The sequence below is a fragment of the Zonotrichia albicollis genome, unplaced genomic scaffold (assembly GCF_047830755.1).
Source record: "Zonotrichia albicollis isolate bZonAlb1 unplaced genomic scaffold, bZonAlb1.hap1 Scaffold_95, whole genome shotgun sequence".
NCBI classification, from domain to species: Eukaryota; Metazoa; Chordata; class Aves; order Passeriformes; family Passerellidae; genus Zonotrichia; species Zonotrichia albicollis.
This window is the reverse complement of record NW_027428465.1, coordinates 496,412-515,983: the sequence shown is the minus strand read 5'-3', so window position 1 is coordinate 515,983 and position 19,572 is coordinate 496,412. Positions and strand designations below refer to the sequence as shown.

The window sequence follows — 19,572 nt, the reverse complement described above, 5'->3', positions numbered from 1 at the left end:
AGCTAGGACCCACTTATCCAATAATCCAGTACATAGGACTCTCACTACATTTCCCCCTTTTTCTATTAGTAACAGACATATATTCAAATACAATATAGATATTCACTAGGACAATATATACATTTCCCCATGACTCAAAGATCCTTGCAGGGTACCACCACATGCCACAGGACATCATCTGGTACCACTGACCATCACTTTGCCACCAGCACTGGTGGCATTGCCAGGTCATAGGAGACACATGGGGAAGGACCTTACGTGGACACAGCTCCCCCAGGATCTTGCTTTGCAGACCTCAGATTGGGGTGCACAAGCCCACCCAGCCCCAAGATCCATAGGGAGCTGAACCCCAGCCTTGGTGGGACTTTTTCCACACTCCTGGTTGGAGGGGCTCTGGCTCAGGCAAAAGGTCAATTCAGCCAGATTTGAGCTGGAAATCAGCAATCTGAGCAGGTCAGACTCATTCTCCTCACTCCAGTCAAAGCTTCATCTGCAACCCCTTCTCCACAAGTGCCTACAGAGCAGACTGGCCAGCTGAAAAGCCCCAAACAAGGCCATTGAAACAGGAGCAAAACCAGCTCACCTCCCCTCTCCAGCCAAACCATTCCAATGTTTTGCTGCTTAGAGGAAAACAGCCCTTTATAAAACCAAAATTTTATTTTATTTCAACCCCTCCTGGGCAGAAAACATCAAGCGCCACAAGTTTATCCAGGCCAAAACATTCTCACCCACACCATCTCTTGAGCCAACCTAGAGGAGCACCAACAACCCAAGGAAGGACAACTTAAATAGACCACTGACAAATCCAACCCCTCCCAGTCCTGCCAGCCCCACACCAAAGGGGAAACCCGGATAAATACAGTGCAATAATTACAGATATTTAGCAAAGAATGCTACAGTTAAAAGCCCTATCCTACCCCATGTCCCAGGGCTTGTCCGAAGCTGTTTCCCAAGCCCCTCTCTGCCTCCCACAGGCATACCTGTTCCCAGTACATTCCAGTTTTGATACTGCCAGCACCAGCAACTCCAAGAGGCTGGAGGGAGCTGGTGTGCACTGGGGCAGAGGGGCTGCAGCCCCTCAGGGAATATGGCTCCAAATGTGGCTAGAGATTTTTCAGAGCTTCATCCTTCCCTCACCCAAAGATGACTTCAGCTTTGCTGCCTCAATGGTTTTTTAAGGATATTCCAGCCGTGGTGGGGAAAATGCCACTGGAAATGACCTGTTGTGACTGTGAAGAAGCAGTTTAACTGAGGAGCAACTGGAATGACCCCAAACCATGACACAGCCCATTCTGGGACGGACGAAGTTTCTCTGCCACCCAAGGGCACCCCTAACCCATGTGGGGCACCCAAAGGCATTCCCAGTCTACCAGCATGCCCAGGGTGGTGGGAGGTTATGGTGGGAATCAGTGTCCCATGGATTTATTGGAGGATGCTGGAAAGGGTCCTGGATGGATCACAAGGCACTCTCAGAGCCCAGTGAGGTGACAACCAACCCAGGAAAGTGCAGAGAAGCCACACTGGGTGAGCAACACAAGGCCCCTCTCCACCCAGTCCTCAGAAAACCCAGTACTCCCCAACATACCCCAATCTCTCCAGTCACCCCACAGATTCCACATGCTCAGGACACAAGTGGCCGGAGGGAACAAAGGCAATGGGGACTGGAGGACACTCAGTGCTTCAGCAGGTCTCCCAGGTCATATGTCTCAAAGAGGTCTGTTACACCCTCGCCCTCAAGCCCCCAGAGATAGTCATCCTCTTCCAGGGGGGGCGAGAAAGCAACAAAGGGTCCCAGCTCCAGGCGGGAGGGGGTGTACGGCAGCTGATCCTCTGTCTGCTGCAGAAGGTGGGCAGGGGAGCCCAGGAGCCCAGACTCCATCTCCAGCAGTGAGCTGGGTCCCCCCTGGATTGGGAGAGGCAGAGATGGGGGTGAGAGAGGAGTTCCTGTGCTGCCCCAGCTCTGGGAGATGGGGTGGAGTGGCTGTGTGGCTGATGGGGAGCTGTTTGTCAGGCAAAGGGGTACAGAGTGGTCCTGTGGGGAAGTGACAGCAGAGGGTACAGGGTGGTCCTTGGTGGGGCTTTCCTCCATGATCTCCTCTGGGCAGAGGTACACCTCGATGGGGCCGTTGGTGCTCTTCAAGTAGAGCTGGAAGTTCTCCTGGGAGGGCAGAATAAGGCTCAGGGGGGGCACCCAGAAGGTCACCCATATCCAACTCCACTAGCCCCAACCCATGAGGGATCCAACTGGGGCATTGCAACCCTTGAAGGACCAGCTCAGAGTCAAACAGCCCCATGGAGACACCCCAAAACCACCCAGGGTCATGCTAGGCTGTGTCCTTGGGATACCCCAGAAGGACCCATCAAGCGTGTCACGGATCCAGCAGCACACACCTGGCTGAAGTCTGGCACCTCCAGCTGCGTCTCAGGGGGAGCCTTCACGGCAATCACCGTCTGCTCCTGGAAGCTGCTGATGGCACGGAGGTCCTGGTAGGTGACATATGCCAGCGTGGACAGAGACGAGGTATAGGAAAAGGAGGGGCTGCAAGCAGGACAAAACCATTGCATCCCTCCAAACACCCCCCAAGCCCAGGGGAATACAGCTGGAGGAGAAGGGGCTCAGAGAGATGCCCAAGACACTGCCCTCCCTCCCATCTTCCTCAGCAAGGATATCTCTGGTTGGACTCATTGTCAGCCAGCTGCTGGATCTGCAGGGCACAGCCCTGCACGAGCTGGTCCAGCATCCTCTCTGTCCTAGCCAGTTCGGCCAGTTCCTCATGCAGCACTTGTTGCTTCGCCACCATTGCTGCATCCTCAAAGATCCCTGTCCCCCTGCCAACGGAGATGGCATCTGAGCGATGGCACAGCACACCCTACGTGTGTCCCCAAGCCACGTGTCCCCCACCCTGCCCCATCCCTGTGTCCCATCACTTACATCCACTGGATGTGGTTCTTGGATTTTTTGCGGATGAGCTGGATGCCCTCCAGTACATTGGTGATATCGTAGATGCGACGCTTCTGGACCTCCAGCACCTCGGCAGCTCGGTTCAGATCCACAACACCGTCGGGAGACTCGTTCAGCAAATGGATGAATTTTTTGGTGAGCAGCCCCAGTGAGGTGTCGTAGCGAGTCTTCTCCCCAGGAGACTTGGGGGCTGTGGGGAAAAAAGAGACCGCCCATCCTCTCCTTAATTTGGGATGTGGGATGGAGGTAACATGGGGCTAGACATCAGAGGCCACGTTTTCCTTTCTTTAGTGTTGGATTTGGGACAGAGATTATATAGGGTTGGAGAGAAGAGATCTCCCCATCCTCTCCTTAGCCAGGCCTGTGGGATGGAGGTATCACTGGGCTGGACTTGAGAGACCCCCCCCATCCTCTCCTTCATGTGGGATATGGGCTGGAGGTGACATGAGGTAGTGCTAGAGGGGACATGGCTCTAAGAGGGAAGAGAAGTGGGGTCTGCTCCCCCCATCTTTCCCTGCCCCATCTCACCCCACATCACTTACTCCTGGGGCTGGGGACCTGTGCCAGTGTCCAGCCCTTCCCCTTGGGCGTGCGAAATTCAGGGCCCTCCAGGTCCAGCTTCCTCTTGGCCTGGAGCATGAGAGAAAACCCTGCATTGTGGCCAAGCCAGACACCCCTCTGATTTCCCCACACTGCCCCAGGGCCATCAGCCAAGCCCTGGGTGCCACATCCTGGGGTGAGGGAATCCTGCAAGAGGCTCATCCAGCTGCAATACTCCTTTTGGGAAGGGGCACAGCAGCACCCAGCAGTGAGGTGAGAGGCCACTGGGAGAACTGGACAGAGAGGAGATGAGGGGTCCCGTCACCCTCCATGACTTCCTGCACACCCTGGCAAGTCACAGGGAATCCACCAGGATTCCCCCTCACCCCCAGCTCCTGGCAGGGCTCCATGCGCTGACCCCTGGGAATGCAGCAGCTCCAAAGCCAGATTCTCACCCTCCCACCCTGCCCACTGGGGTGCAGGATTTCACTTCCCCCCTCCCACCAGGTCATGGTTGAGGCAGCCGAGGGCACCCAGCTGCCACCAGCACACCTGGGACCAGCTGGGTTCAGCCCCCCCCGGGACCCCTGGACACGTGTACGCAGCTGGAGGGAAACTGGGGTGAGGGAAATATGCTGGGTTCTGGGAGGGGACACAAACATCCCTGCACCTGCTGTCCCCTCACCATGGCAAGCAGCTCCTTGAAACTCACCAAGGAACCCTGAGCAGCACTTGGGCAAAGGGCCCCAGGGAAAAATACAGCAGAGTTAAATCCACAGGAGAACTGGAGGCTGTCACCACCCCACCCCCCCCCACCAATACAAACAAATCCCCCAAGACCCCTTCACACGCACAAACACGCACAGAGTGATTTGTGGAGGAATGCTCTGGCTCAGCAGCAAAAAGAAGCCCCCCAGCCCCATCCCAAGCCCCCAGCAGTACCTGCTCCCAGGCCGGGCTGTCCCACAGGGTCCCTCCCAGTACGTCCCGCATGGCACCCAGGTCCCTGTGCCGGCTCCGACGGCGGCTCCCTTGGGAGCACAATGCACTGTGCAGGGAAGGGTTGGGCACCTCTGCCTCGTTCCCACCCGAGGGGGCTGGTGGGAGAGGCGCCAGGGGCTGTTTTCCTCCCCCCCAGGGAGCCAGATTGGTCCCGAGCTCCTGTGGGAATCTGCTCCCTCCCACCCTTCCCTGAGCAGGTTTTTCCCAGTGAACTTGCCTCCAACCCCAGCCTCGTGGCCCCAGATCTGCCCTGCAGCTGCCGGCACCACAACAGTTAATGCTGAGCGCATGGGAAACACCTGCCTCAGATAAGACCCCATCCATCTGCCAGCACCCTGCCCTCCCGCCGGTATCCCTTGCTTCTCCAGCATGGATGGCCATGGCCAATGTATGTTGCCATCACTGCTGGGGAGATCAGCTGCACCCAACCTACCCCAAGCCATGGGGAAACTGAGGCACAGAGAAACCCATAGCAGGTCCTGGTGTTTCCAGAGGCCTCCAAAGCCCCCGAATCCCCCGTCCCCATGTGTAGGAGGGGATAAAGGGGACTCCTCCTTCCCCAGGTGCAGTTTTGGGGGTTTAGTGGGCTTAGACAGCGGCAGGACCCTGAGTTCTAGGACCCACCAGCAAGGGACAATGGATAAGGGGCTCCCTCTTGTGACCCAGCTGCCATCCCCCGAGTTGGGCAGGATTAGGCACACAACAGCTGAGTGGGGCACAGCAAGAGGCTCCCAGCACCCTACCGGCACTGGGGGAAGGGGGAGGGGGGGGAAGATAAACCAGAGTAGGTAGGGGAACAGGGACCACACCCAAAGACCCCCTCCAAGATGTGGCAGGACCACCCCACACCACTTGCCAGCCCCCATCCATGGCTCTCCAGGATGTGGGAACATACCATCTACACGCAATATGGTGGTGGGAAATCAGGCTTGACCCCAAAATTTCGGGTGTATATAAGGCAGTGAGGGGGCAGGCTGGGCCCCCTGCCAGCTCTGCCTGCCAAGCAGCCCTGAGCCCAGCCCTGGCGCCAGGGGCTACACCCTGAGCCCAGCCCAAGCATCAGAGCATCCCTCAGCCCCCCCGCAGAGGGCTTCTCCTGCCAACCTTCCCTTTCAGCAGCATCCGCTGCCTTCTCCGGGCTTGCCCGGGCTCTGCCCGGCCCTTCACAGGGCTCCCCCCGTTCCCTCTTTCACCGGGGGCGTGGGAACGCAGCGCCCGGGGCTGGGCGCCAAGGGCCACTCCAGGATCCTGCTGCTTGTGCTGAGGGGCTGCTGGGTCACACCCCCACAGGTGGGTCCCCCACTGCCTGGGGTGGCTGAGGGCTAGTAGTGCACGACAGGCAGACAGGGGAATGGAGGCTGATCCCAGATCTGGGAGACAGTGAGACCACCGTGCACTGGGGAAGCAGACAGTACCCTCAGCCCAGGCATTGCTCCCTACTCTAGGGTGCACCTAACATCTGCATCCCCTCCAACAGCCCCATCCTGGGAGATGTTTCCCGGTAGTGAGGAGCTTTAAAAGCCATAGCCAAAGAAGCCTCTCCAAGGGCAGCAGCACAATCACCACTTCCCCACCCATCCCTCCCCCCAAAATCCCCCCTTTTGCCTATGCAGAAAACCCTTTGATGGGATCAAGGTGGGGGGATGGGACTATGTCACCCCTGTAGAATCTGGGGTGCTGCTGAGCAGGTTCTCCCACAACCCACAGGCGCTGCCAGTCTTGGGTGCTCTTTGCACAGATGGCTCAGGCCTGCCAGTTCGTTCAGAACCACAGAGGACTCTTGTCCCTCTTCAGGGTGAGGAGCTGGGATCCCACGGCAGAAACACCCCTCTCTCCAGTGCTCTCACATAGCCCTAAGCCCCTGTGGAGACCAAACATGGGCAAACACTGACGATGGGATTGGCATGGGCTAAACCCACTCCAAAATACACATTTTTCCCTGAAGGAAAAGACATTTAATTACTCCAGAACCCTCAAATTGGAGAGTATGGTAAACATAAGGCTTTTTTGGACGGTGGGAGACAACCCATCCTCCTTTCCCGTGGGGTGATAGGCTCCTCCATGTGATCCCAAATCACTCATGTGGCACATAGCCGTTAGGAGTGGCTGCAATTGCCCTGCTTGGGAACTGGGAGGAAACGCTGGTATCTGATTGCCTCGGCTCTGCACACAAAGGCTGTGCCATAAACAGGGTGTGTGCGGCAGAAACCCCCGCTGTCAGGGCTCTGAGCGCCATACTGGGGCTGGAAACAGTATCTTCAGCACCACAAATGGGATAATGGCAGCAGGAAGTGGGGAGAGGGGGGAATGCCTCTCCAAAGCCACCAAGGGGGAGAGAGGAGCGTGTGGTGTCCCCAGTTGTCACATGAGCCCCCAGACCCTGCTCAAGGGATGGTTGTAGGCAGCAGCACACGGAACATCTCCTTGTGTGGGTGATAATGGTGGTAATGACAAAGAGGCAGGTAGCCCAAAACCTCTTCATCCCAGATGTCACTTAAGGACAAGCACTTCATGTCCCAAGTGTAACACAAGACCCCCAGGCCACTCCCCAGCCACATTTAGGGGACGGTGGCAGGAAGGAGTACCCTGAGCACTGGAATGGGTGATGATGATGATGACAAAGGGGCCACTAGCCCAAAACCAGCTCTGCACATCCACAGAAATGGTACTGGGAGTCTGTGGGGTGTTTTTAAGGGAGGGGGCAGAAATGATGGTGTCTTCTTAAACAACAGACCGTGGCAATGCAGGATGTCTCACACAGTTTGGAGACAAAGAGGCCGGAGAGGAGACAGGTGGTCCCAAAGTCCCCCGGGATGGAACTCAAAACAGCCGCATCCAGCCCCCCAGCCATGGCACAAACGGGTATGCAAAGACACTCCCTCTCCCTCCGCTGCAGCAATGTCCCCAGCTGGCACCAAGCATCAGGGATTGGGAAAAGGGGAGGGGGCGGGAGAGGAATAAATAAATAAATCAAACTTTGGGAACACTAAATCAGTGTTAGTGGGGTCTGGGATCCCTCCCAGGACCGAGGAAAACAGAGGCTCACAGTGAGGGCTGGATGTGTGCCCAGGCTGGAGCAGGCAGGAATTAAATGCCAGCTGCTGGCAGGGCCGACGACTCGGAGGGGGCCCTCCGGGAGCAGGGACAGGCTGGGCAGAGCCTCCTGTGTGCCCTGACAATGGGCACGGGACCAGCACTCGGCTTGTGCCTCACTTTCTCTGTTTAGGGGTAGCTTTGTAGCTTAGTGTTGGGCTTTATAAACACAATCGTGACCCCGTGGCTTGGCGGCAGGGATATGGGACAGCAACCCCCTACCCAACTCCCAGCACCAGGGTCTGAGCTATAAAGCCTTGGGGTGATCCATGACATCTCATGGAGGATGAGACCCCTCCCAAAAATCTGACATTGCCAGCCCCACTGTAGCCACGGGAAGAAACCAAGGTTAGAAAGCAACCCCTGTTCTGTGTCCTCCCACCTGCCCGGGTCACCTCTGGGGGTCACAGCTCCAGGCAGGGGCTCTGCCTGTACCCATTCCTCATTTCCCCACCATAAAAAGGGCTTCTCAAAGCGCCTGGGATTGCTGACCGGGTGCTGAGGCACAACCCGGACTTTTTGCAAGCTGGAGAAGGGAAATGAGGCCGAAAAAGGCCAAGCAGCGGAAGCTGCAGCCGCGGGCACGCAGGGGCGAGGGGAAGTTGAGAAACATCTGAGCCATTTCACTGCGACTTCTGATTTCAGACCCCACCCTCCCCCACCCCCAGAAAGACACATTAGAGGGTGCAAACTCCAATATAAGCTGCAAAATTTGAGAGGGAGCTGTACATGCTGAGGTCACCTACCCCTTGCTCCCCACCCAGCACCATCCCTAGCCTCCCGTGCCCCTGAAGCAGCACCCGAGAAAGAGACGGGATGCAGACATCTTACCGGCAGCCGTCCCGCCGAGGCCGAACAGAGGGTCCTGAGCTCGGGACCTTGGGGGGTGTCACAGAGGCACCCGCCCCGCAAAGCGGGGGCGCTGACAGCCGCTGGCGTGTAGACCTGGGTGAAACAGCCTGCGGATAACGGGGGGCTGCCCAGGCTGGGAGCCCCCGGATCACAGGAGACCATCACTGACATGACTTTCTTCGGGTGGCGGTGGGGAGGGGGAGGCGGGAGGGCGGTACCACCCCTCCCTGGGGAGGGGGACACTCCCCTGGAGACCCGCAGCATTGCAAAGTCCTTTCTGAGAAGCCCGGCCCGGGGAAGGGGGCAGGAGCACCCCGCGATTCCGCAGCCGGGAGCGGGGGGTCACAATCTCAGCCGGGGCATTTTGGGGGAGCGAGAAGGCGTTCCGGCGGGCGATGTCACCGGCCGGTCCCCAAATTGCCCCCAAAAAAACCCGCAGAGACGAATGCGGCGGCGATGCCGCCGAAACCGGCGGAAAATTCGCTTTTGGCCCCAAAAATCAGCCGCACTGGGGCCATATGGGGCCGGGGTGGCTGGAGAGCGGCCCCGCCTGGGCCGGGACCCCCGTGCCCGGCTCCACTCCCGCCCGATCGCGCCCGGCCCCGAGCGCTTCTTTTCTTTTTCTTTTTTTTTTTTTTTCCGGTTTTTTTTAAGCGCCAAAACCCGTGCCGCGAAATTCGGAATTCCCGCGGAAAACGCCGCGTGCTGATTGGCTGTCGCCGCCGTGGCCCCTCCTCTCCGCTGCGGCCGGGAGGGACCTTAAAGCGGCCGCGCGGCGGGTGGGGTCATCGATGCAAATAGGGGATGGACCTTCTTGAGACCACCTGCTGGGGATAGGGGTGCCTGTTTTGGGGGCGGAGTGCTTTTGAGTTGGGGATCAGGACTAGGATACATTTTCTGCTACTTATTTTTTCGAAGATACTCACCCCCCATCAATCTGGTGGGGTCCACCCCGGGGGCTGCGACCCTCCAACCCCATCATCCCGCATTGCTCACTATCTCTTATCTCCATCAAGCCCCAGTCCTCATCTTCTCATCCTTATCCCACCCTTCCCATCGCTTCCCCACCCCTATCCCCAGTTACAGCAACCCAGGGTAGGGGAGAGGGAGCCACCTCTATTTAAAACAAAAATTTTGGCCTCCACCAGCCAGAGGCTGTCAGGTACCTCCCCACCCTGCAGACAGGTGACAGTGGTGTTGGGGGAGGGCAGGGATCTCAGAGGGGGTCAGCATGAGGAGATTTGGCCCCTGGTTCACTCATAGTTCATTCAACCTGCCACCCATTGCTCCACATGCACCCCACCCATGTCCTTGGAATGAATGCACCAGGTCTTCATGACTAAGTGGAGAGAGAAAAAAGGGATGAAGGGCACCCAAGCTGGCCTACAGGGTATTTCAGAGTGCAGCAGTAACAGGAATCACCGAGGCAATGGCAAACTCCCGAGCAAGGGCAACTCTGACCCTTACTGGCACCAGTAAAAGGCCACCACAGCCACTGAGACAGGCCGGGGTTTAATTCTGCTGAGGCAACCAAGCCACAGCAGTTGGTTTCCCTTCGTCCCTCTCTATCACCTTGTTTGTCTCTGTCCCCTGGTTCCTTTCCATTCCCTGATTTGCCTCCATTACCTGGTTGGTAATGGAGACAAATGCCTACACCCATTCATTCCTCCCCATTTTTCTTCTCTCCATCATTCTCCTCTTCAGGAAGAGCCAACTCCATGCTCAGGTTGGGATAAGGATAATAATGTGCAGAGATGGACTTTTGTGTGAAGAAGCCTCCTGGAATACAGAAAGATGGATACATATGCTGGGCATGGCCTCTGCTATGGACAAGGAAGGACACTCAGCTGGGAGAGGCACCTAGAAATGTGCCAGGAACCTTGGATCAAGGATAGTCATTTGCCTCCCACCGTGCGAGACTTTGAGGCAGAACAAAAGGCCTGGCAGCAGCGATGCTACCCCAGCTGGGCAGTGCAACCCCTGTGCCAGGAGTGTGGCTGAGCTTGGCAAATCAATCCACCCAGACCTTCTTCTCCCTCTCTGTGGGAAGAAGGCAAAGCTGTCCTGATCCCAGTGCACAAAAACAAGGCCATGACCAGCAGTGTGGATAAATTTGTGTCAATTGCCTGCCTTGGGCTCGCTCCAGTGGATGACTCTTGGGATAAGGACACTGGGGTATGGGGTGGGCCTGGCAGCTTGTGTCCTCAAATCCTCCAGTTTGGGCAAAGCAGAGGTGACATCCACACATGTTGGTAGCGTCACCTCACTGGGGTAAGGGCTGACCCAGAAGGTGGGAAAACTTGTTGGCTCTCATCCCCTCAGCTGTGCTGTGCTGTGAGTCAAGGGCATGTTTCCCACTACCCAATATTTGCTCAATAAGCCTTTTACAGCCATGGCTTTCCACCAGCAAAGTCCTCTCCCATACCGGAAGACACTGATTTGTATCTTCCTGTGACACCAAGGTGTCCAGAAGGGCAGGCCCTGCACCAGCTTCCACCCTACAAGCCAGAGGGGCTTGGATTGGAAAGGACCTTGGAGACTATTTATTTCACTCTGTCATGTTACAGAGGTCTGGAAGGACCTCGTGGATGGCCTGAAGCACCCCTAATCAGCCCCTTGAACAGCTTCCTCACCCTGGAGCAGGGTGAAAGATCCCATCACTGTTCTGGCCATAGCGAGAGGAGGAGCCAGGAGACCTCTCCTAGCTTCTCCCCTGAGGGTCTTGGGAGGGTCTGAACTGCACCCCAAAAGCAGGGTGAAGAGCTGATGGCGAAGAACAAGTAATTATGTTGTTTTTCCCAGTGCAGATTCAGCACATGCAATAGTGGCACTACACCTGGGCTGCTGCATCTCTGCACAGACCAAGAGAGCACCACCAGAGGCTTAGGGGTACAGCCCCCACACCATCACTCACCTCAGGATCTGGAAATTCTTTTGCATATTCAGCTTGGAGGTGAGGGACCTCATCAGGATGCAGAGCACAAGGAGGAGGTTGACTATATCCCAAAAGCAGGGGGCTGAAGCTGGGCTGTGGACCCCAAATGAGATCCCATTCCCAAATTTTCCTCCCCAAGGAACATTCCCAGGAGAGAGAGGGTGCAAGGGGTGCTGCTGCCCTATGGCTCTGCCCAGACTGGGGGGAACAACTGTCCAAAGAGCATGTGATGGGCCACTAGGCAAGCACACGTGGTCAGCATCCCCCACAGCCCAATGCCACACATCCCTGTGCCTGGAATGGGGGCAACAGAGAAGGTCCCAGTCCTTTCTGAAAGGGCATCAGAGAAGGTCTTGATCCTTCACAAGGAGAACAGCAGAAGAGATCCCAAATCTTCCCGGGATAGGCATCGGGGCAAATCCTGGTCGTTTCCAAGGGTACACCAGCGGAAATGTGAAATCCCAGATCTTCCCGAGGGGAGAACCTTCCCGGTGAGCCGGGCTCTTCTTCCTCTGCCCTGGAGACGGCAGCAGCGAGTCGCGGCTGCGGGGCCCGCGCCGTTGCGGATCCACCCTCCCTCGTCCCCGACAGATTTTGGGACATGCGTGAAGCCTCAGTCCCACCGTGGGACAAAGCCCTGATGTCACCTGTGGGAGGGGGAAGACCAGGACTGACAGGAACAAGCGGGTTGGCTACCACGACGGAGGATGGTCTCCACGGGGGTGGGGAGGGAGCAGGAACAGCTTCCTCTAATTCCACAGCATCACTGGGAGGTCCAACCAAGGGGGTGCTGAGCCCCTACGTAGGTTGGTTTGCAGGATGAGCCCTCCTGTGCATACATGCACACGTGTGTAGGCACGTGTGTAAGTGCACTCACGTATACATAAGTGTGCCTGTATTTTAAGTGTGCACAGACGTCAGTGCCCGTAGGCATATTGTAAGTGTTTATGGGCATGGATGTAAATGCATGCATGTGTGTGAGTGTGCCTGGACACGTGTCAGCATCTGAATACACATGTGTGAGTGCACATAGCTGTGTGTAACTGAACACAGTCACGTATGCACATCTGCCCGTGTGACGTGCACTTACACATGCGTGTCAGTGTTCATAAACACGTGTGTAAGTGCACACAGGTGTGTGCAAATGCACAGTCATGTGTGCATACATGGACACACATGTGAATATGCTCATGCCACACGTGTCAGTGAGTGTATGCACACCCGCGCTCAGGGGCCAGAACCCCCCTCCCCGCGTGAGCGCGCCTGGCCAAGGTCACGCGTGTGCGCGCAGCATCTGTGTCAGCGCGGCTGGCGCGGAGCCGGGCGGGGGGGCCGCGGGGCCAGGCCTTGGCCGGGGCAGCAGCGGGAGGAGGAGGAGAAGGAGGAGGAGGGAAGTGCGGCTCAGACAGCGCGGCGCCAGCAAACACCTGCAAACAGCTCCGGGCACACAATGGCAAATACAGGTGGGAACCGCCGCCTCCGTCAGCGCAGCGATTGCATCAGACTCCGTCGCTTGCCAAGAGGCGAACGAGCCGGATCACGGGCCACCGGCACCGCGGCGGGGTCGCGCTCGACCTTCACCACTCACCCCCCCCGGTATTAGTTTTTGCCCTCTTCACCCTCTTTTCTCCACCCCTGCAGTGCAGTTGGGGTGGTAAAAGTAACGCCGGGCTTACTCGGCCAGGAGCATTTTTCTCGTTCCAGCTGTTCTCCCCGAGGTGAATCTCGGCCCTTGCGGCTATTTTTAGCTGCGTGTTTTTTCCCGTTTTCTTTACTTAATTTTTTTTTTTTTTTTTAATCAGGGTTTTCCAGGAAAGCATCGGCATCCCACAACAGCCAAGATAAATCTGTTCCATGGGGTAAATCTTCTCCCCGAGGTAAATCCCATCTGCCCCACGGGGTAAATCATCCCATCAACCCCCTGATGTAAATCCCAGTCCCAGCAGTTATTTTTAGTTTTGGGGGGGGTTCCTATTTTTTTTTTTAGAGGCGTTTCAAAGAAAGTACTGGACACTGACAGCCCAGTCCAGGGAACTAGTGGGGTCTGAACACGGCTTGTGCCAGAGTCTGGGAATGCCGGGGTAGCTGTTCCGGGCAAAGCGCCGGGATCCATCCACCACGGGGGAGGAGGTAGCGGCCCTGGGAGGCTTTTTGGGAGCTAGAGCCGAACCCCCACAGCCCCTGGCCTCGGAAATCCCCTGCCCTGATGCCTGAGAGGGGATAGGGGCCACCTCCACTCCCCAGGGGCTGCAGTCCCCCTCCACCTCCCCAGTGTCATTTCCATCCAAAAAGCCCCAGCAGGACTGGTTTCTGCCACCCTATCCTAGCCCCACTTCTCCAAGTAACTCCTGCCCCAAAGTAGGCTCACTAACGCTCCCACCAGTCTAGGATTTCCACCACCATCATCTCTGATGAGGGACCGATTAGGACCTGGGATGGAGTGCTCACACTGCAAGAAGCTGCACCTTCCAGGTACCAAGACTCATCCCTGTCCCCTGGCTCATGCCCAGGATGCTTTTCCCACCCATCCCACTTAAATCTCTTTGGCACATCAGCACTGGCACAGCTGGAGGACCATGACACCCAGGTGAATGTGGGGACACTCGCCCCTAACCCACCCCTTGCCTTTTCCTCCAGAGCCAAAAACCAGTGGAGATGGCAAAAGCTAATTTTTTCACTGTGAGCATAACAGCAGTTCTGTTCCCAGATGCAGTGGTTTTTGGATGGACACCTTCACCTGCCTCTCACCATGCCCGGACAGCCCATGTCACCGCATCCTACCCCATCCAGAGGTGCAGGAGGATACAGGCCCTGGGGAGCCTGGGGACATCAAGCTGGGAGGAGGGAGGAAAGTTCCCAGGGGCTGGTGATCCAGTTGGACCAGGTGGTGCTTTTTGGAAGCTCCACGTGCTGTTTTCTCTGTGGAAATGCCCATGGACAAGGAGCGTTTGGCAGGTGCCTGCTGCACCCCAAGCTCCTGTTCTTCCATTGGGTAGAGTCTGAAGCCAGTGTGTTAGGGCAAAGCTTTGTATCACTCTGTGCTCCGAGACCCTTGTGTCTTCTCCCTTCTCCTCTTCCCATGATGTACCCCTGGATGCTGGAGCACCCTGGGGACACCCCAATGCCAGGGGGCAGGATCCACATCAAGCCTGGCTAAGCCCACAGCAGCAAAACCAGAGCCCAGCACAGGGAATAAAGATGATGGTGCTACAGGTGGGGGTGAAGTCAATTTAACTTCATCCTGGGCAGGCCAACACCTTCCCCAGGGAGCATGATCCAGCTCCACAGCTGAGCCAGCCCCGGGTCACATCTGTTCTGCTCCCGGGCCAAAGGGAAACCACAGCATTACCCAAGGAGAGGGAAAAGCATTTTTGCTCCCAACACCTCTTCCCTGTAGTGTTGACCCCGAGGAGATCGGGCCAGGCAGGGGCTGCTCTCTCAATACTCCCTGGGGCAGCAAAAGCAGTCCAAAAACTCCTCTACCCATATGGGGTATATCCTGGGGGAGCAACATCACCCCTTCCAGCCCAGTAGAAGCTCAAATCCAGTATCATAGCAGCTATCAGCCCATTTTCACATGACTAAAAGTGGAAAAAAGCGTATTTTTCCCTCCTTCCCAGGGCTCCAGCTACACTTCTAGATGGTCCCCGGGGCTGCAGCACCGTCTTCACTCTTTCGGTATCAGGTAAGCACAGCAGCACACAAAATAGCTGGCAGCCACCTCGGCCAGGAACGGCCAGGAACGGGCGGCCCAGGGTTAATTCCTCCCATACTTGAGCTGACATTTCAATGCTATTACACAATTATGGAGATTCCTACTGTAACCCTAGAAGTTCCCATCAAAGTTTGGTAGGCTCCCACCCCCCCAGGGGGTTTTCCCACCCAGAGGTACACCCCAGCTCCTTCCATCCCAGCGATGAAGGAGAAAAACCAATCAAAATTATCTGGCTTTTATTATGCAAAAATGGTAACTTTTATAAAAAGTTTATAAAGCAAGTACAAGGCATATTCGCAGAAAATCACCTTCCTGCACAAAAGGTACAAAAAGTTATACTCTAGTATAGAGCTCCACAATACACGAGGCCACAGCCCCAGACAGTTTAGTTCATACTCAAGGATGTTTGTTCCCCCCTCCCCAAAGCCCCCTAATCCCCACCCCGCCATCCCATTAAACACCTTTAAAAAAAAGGACTCGCTGCTATAATCCAAAAATATACAGACAACCTCCGCTTCATCATCAGTCCATCATTAAAAATATCTCATGCGAATTCGGGTCCCAAACTGGGATGCTGAACTCCGTGGGTGGGATGCTGGCGGTGGAAGGCTGGGGGGGTCGGAACCAGCCGCTCCCCACTCGCGATGCCGGGGCCGGTAGGTCGCAGACAGCCCGGCGCCACGGAGGAAGCTGCTATTTACCTCCGGCTGATAACGAACCAGGAACCGACACTCGCTGCCTGTTTGCTAATTGGCACAGGGAGGTGAGAGAACAGAGGGGGAGGGAGGAGAAAAAAATAATAGTGGTAATTAGTGCCGTGGTAAGTGGAGTTGGGGATGGAAATTTGGGAAGAGAGGGTGGGAGCCAGGAAACCAAGTTCCTCGGGGACTGTGTCTGGCTCCCGGCTGGGAATGCTGGGGATGGGTTGGTGCTGGTTGGGGACTGGAGTTCAGGTGGCAGACTTGGGGGGGGGGGGGGGAAGGGGGAGCACTGGTCTGCATTATTTGGATCGGTATCGGTGGTGGGGTGCGCGTGGTGAAAAACTGGGGCGAGGGGAAATTGGGGAGAGGGAAGCATGGGTTTCTGGGGTTTGGCCCGCTGGGGATTTTGATGCTGGGGGCGGGAAGAGGCCCCAGGACGCCACCTGGGCTGTGGGCACATGGGGAGGGGGGGACTGGGCTGCGGATGGTGGTGGCAGTGGTGATCGGAGGCGACACTCACCTGGTGGAGGTGGCGTTAGTGACACAAACTGCTCTCGTCTTTGGTGCGGAGTTCTGAGGCGAGTTCAGCCGCCTGCAGAGAAAAGGGACGGGCTTAAGATTACCCCGGCAGCGGGGGGTCCCCACTCCTCCCCACCCACTCCTCCCCATTCCCCACCAACACACTCGGGGACCCAGCAGCACCTCCGTCCCGACTTGTTATCACCTCCAACCTAACAGATCCTCTCTCCCCAAATCGACATACCTAGCCCCGAGTCCGAAGCGACCCTTACCTTAAGGGAAAATAGGGTGGCCTCGGAAGAGGGGTCGCGGCCCTTGGACCCCTCCTCCAGCACAATTTGGAGGTCGAAGATGTAGTCTATGACGTGCTGCAGGATCTCCACCTGGCTCACCTTGGTGCCTTCAGGGATGCCCGGCACCAGCTCCCGCAATTTGGAATAGCAGTCGTTCATATCGTAGAGCAAGTTCATGGGCTCTTCCAAGGCCGGGCTCTTGTTGTGGCTGCCCCGGGCGATGGCTAAACTCTGCTCCGAGAGGCAGCAAACAGCCTCGTAGCAGCTCCGGACGGATCGCACCGGGCTGATGGCTTTCATGGTGGGCTCAGAGCAGGTCTGGAGATGCAGGACGGGAGGATGCCTAGGAGCCTCAGGGGCTGTCGCGGCAGCGGGGGTTTTGCTGGGACCTTCGAGCACCAGACCGCCAAAGAGGGGAGCTCTGAGAGCTTTGACTCTCACCCCCTGGACCCCCAACTTTCGTATTTCGCTGGGGATCGGAGAGGATCGAGGAAAATGGGACGTACGCGCCCCGTCATTATATAAGCAGCGCCGCTTGACCGCGCCCACCACATGCAAATTTTGAGCAACACAACCCCCTTTTATGTAAAATAACTATTAATCTCTTCCCTTTTATGTTAACGAAGCCCTAAACCCCGCCTCCGAGGGTCAATGAAGCATCAAACTCCACCCCTACACATAAATGAAGCCTTTAACCCCTCCACCTCAGCCCCCCGGTCTCCCCCCAGCCCCCCAGATTGACCCTTGGTGGCCCGACGGGGGATGACACGACCACGCAGGTCCCCCTCCCCATAGCCAGACCCGCCAAACCTCTTGGGGATTATCCCCCTCTAACCCCTTCAACATCCTAGCACCCTGAAACTGTCCTACTCCCCTTCCCAGTGAATTGCCCCTATTTTTAGACAGGACGATGGGGTTTCCCACCTCCCAACCTCCCTGTTTTAAGGAAATTAGTGTCGGCCTTTTTCCTCAATCCGCTTCTCATCTGACCTCCAGACTTTCTGGCGTCAGGAATTATCTTGTGACCAGCAGAAAAAAATTAATTGCGGTAAAACTGAGGTTACGATGGAGAAACCAGATTTAGGTCAGCGCCTGTGAGAGGCCTGGAAGGTTTTTTATTTTGGAGGTGGGAGAGGAGATTTATAGGCAAAGGGGTTATCCCTAGCAGAAGTGATTGGCGGCCGGGGGGGTTGGGGGGGGGGCGGGCAGGATATGAAGGAAACTACCCTTCTACCATAGCTGCCTTAAAACTTACAGAATCAGAGAATGTCCACAGAAAAAGCCCAAAGCTGGAGCGATCTGGGGTCCCCGGTGGGTGTCACTGCAGCGGGTGGCACGTGGAGGGGTCCCACAGTAGTGACAGCCCTGCAACACCCCGACAGCGAGTCAGGATGAGCCTAAGGGAAAAATCCTCTCTCCCCCAAATATTGACTTTGGTGGGATTTAGTTATGGGGTTGTTGTGGGGGCTTGGTTATGAAAGTGCAGGAAGGGAATGTTACAGCCAAGAGGGTTGGAGGGAGGCACTCTGGGAGCCTGCTTGGCCCAGGGCTCCCTGATAATGACGGGGGCAGGGGGCTGAGGGTACAGGGACCTGGACCAAATTACTCCTGCCCACGGCAGCGATTTATTCTAGATCTGCCCAGATCCGAGTTTGGTAGTGCTGGGGTTTATTTCCACCCCGAAAGGGGTCTGGGGACTGCAGGCTGGAGGGCACCCTTCCTCCCACATCTCCCCCAGGCCATGAGCTGCTCAACAAAAAAACCTTGAAAGCAGCATACAACACTCTTTGTGCTTGGATTATTTTTGTACCTTTTATTTTTCTCTCTACTCCCCCCCTCCCCCATCTCCCCGAATCCCCCACCTCACTGGTTATGAATTTCCTGGGAAATCACCTCTGTGTAAAGGATAGCAGCTTGGGAAGATGCATAATTACCCTCATTAACCAACTCCCCCCCTCCCCCCAAAAAAACCCGAACAAAATAAAGTTTAAAAAGAATTAAACATCTTTTAAAAAATAAATGATTACTGTAAAACTTCACGAAATTAACACAGATCTTTAAAACGTTTACAAAACATTCAGAAACTCTTTTCAGACCACCACCTGAATCCTTCTTATGACTTCCCCTCAATACAAAACAGCAGCGTACAGCCTCTGCTTATTCCCATACACCCCCTCTCATTTCCCAAGGGATGGCGGGGGGGGGGGGGGGGCGCTGAAAGGCTTCAGAGGGACTGGGAAGGGAGCTTTTGTTTGCAGGGGGGTTTTGTTGGCGGCGGTTCCCACAGGCCCTGCCTGGGCGGCGGGACCCGCTGCCTTTGCCCAGCTGTGGCCCGGGCCCTCCAGCTGTGTTGATCTAACTCCCGGCCCCAGACAGCCTGGCGCCAGCCCTGCGCACGTCATGCATTCACAGAGGGATGCGTGGCCAAGGCAACCTCCCCCCACGCCTCCCCCCGCACCGCCGCAGCCACGGCCACGCTGCCGCCGTATTCCAGGGGCATTCATTCCAATCCTGGGATACCCCGAGTGTGCGAGAGGGCTGGGAGCACAAGAATGTTTTTATCTGATCACCCCAAGTTTGTGTTGCCCGGATGGGTCACTTCACTTTTGACTGGGACAAAGCGGCGCTTTTAGGGTGCCCTTGCGGTGCCAGCTCCGGGTTTGGGGTGTCCTTATGCAGTGGCTGCAGGAGGAATGGATTTCTTGGTGTGGAGAACAGAAAATGGGGGAGGAAGGGAGTGGGCATGTTCTGGAGCATGATGATTTCGTAGTGAAAGGGCCCACACTGGGTGTTTTATTAAAATGAAAAGTAAAAGAAGCAGCAGAAGAAGCAGGAGCTGGGATTTTCCACCTCAGCAAGCACCCCAAAATGATACCAAAAAGCCCCTTGTGGGACGGGTGACCATGTATCTCACTACAGCTCAGCTATTGCTCCCTACCCACCTTTCTCCTTTTCCTGGG

General features: G+C 56.3%; 2 protein-coding genes and 1 long non-coding RNA gene across 3 annotated transcripts; 1 reads left to right on the top strand and 2 right to left on the bottom strand.

Annotated features, from left to right (window-relative positions):
* Positions 1–379: 379 nt before the first annotated feature.
* LOC102063571 (transcription factor E2F2) lies at positions 380–9,086 on the bottom strand. The gene is made up of 6 exons (XM_074534478.1): positions 8,429–9,086; positions 3,505–3,592; positions 2,933–3,152; positions 2,671–2,829; positions 2,392–2,506; positions 380–2,158 (listed from the first exon to the last, which is right to left on the bottom strand). The coding sequence occupies exons 1-6, from the start codon at positions 8,711–8,713 to the stop codon at positions 1,673–1,675; spliced, it is 1,353 nt and encodes a 450-aa protein (XP_074390579.1). The 5' UTR covers positions 8,714–9,086; the 3' UTR covers positions 380–1,672.
* Positions 9,087–12,666: 3,580 nt separating this feature from the next.
* Positions 12,667–15,315, top strand: LOC141728118 (uncharacterized). The gene is made up of 3 exons (XR_012578833.1): positions 12,667–12,980; positions 13,187–14,176; positions 15,005–15,315. It is a non-coding gene; the product is annotated as an uncharacterized LOC141728118 (long non-coding RNA).
* Positions 15,316–15,318: 3 nt separating this feature from the next.
* On the bottom strand, positions 15,319–17,133 carry LOC102071443 (DNA-binding protein inhibitor ID-3-A). Its single transcript, XM_005497401.4, has 3 exons — positions 16,592–17,133; positions 16,321–16,392; positions 15,319–15,845 (listed from the first exon to the last, which is right to left on the bottom strand). The coding sequence occupies exons 1-2, from the start codon at positions 16,910–16,912 to the stop codon at positions 16,336–16,338; spliced, it is 378 nt and encodes a 125-aa protein (XP_005497458.2). The 5' UTR covers positions 16,913–17,133; the 3' UTR covers positions 15,319–15,845; positions 16,321–16,335.
* Positions 17,134–19,572: the final 2,439 nt, after the last annotated feature.

What these genes read in the sequence shown, in the direction of transcription:
- LOC102063571 (XM_074534478.1), bottom strand. Translation starts at nt 8,713, where the DNA reads ATGCTGCGGGTCTCCAGGGGAGTGTCCCCCTCCCCAGGGAGGGGTGGT. An exon ending in AAGAACCACATCCAGTGGAT is followed by an intron (nt 2,830 to 2,932) that starts GTAAGTGATGGG and finishes CTCCGTTGGCAG; the next exon opens with GGGGACAGGGATCTTTGAGG. An exon ending in GACAATGAGTCCAACCAGAG is followed by an intron (nt 2,507 to 2,670) that starts ATATCCTTGCTG and finishes GTCTCTGTCCAC; the next exon opens with GCTGGCATATGTCACCTACC.
- LOC102071443 (XM_005497401.4), bottom strand. Translation starts at nt 16,912, where the DNA reads ATGAAAGCCATCAGCCCGGTGCGATCCGTCCGGAGCTGCTACGAGGCT. An exon ending in CCACCCTATTTTCCCTTAAG is followed by an intron (nt 16,393 to 16,591) that starts GTAAGGGTCGCT and finishes TTTTCTCTGCAG; the next exon opens with GCGGCTGAACTCGCCTCAGA.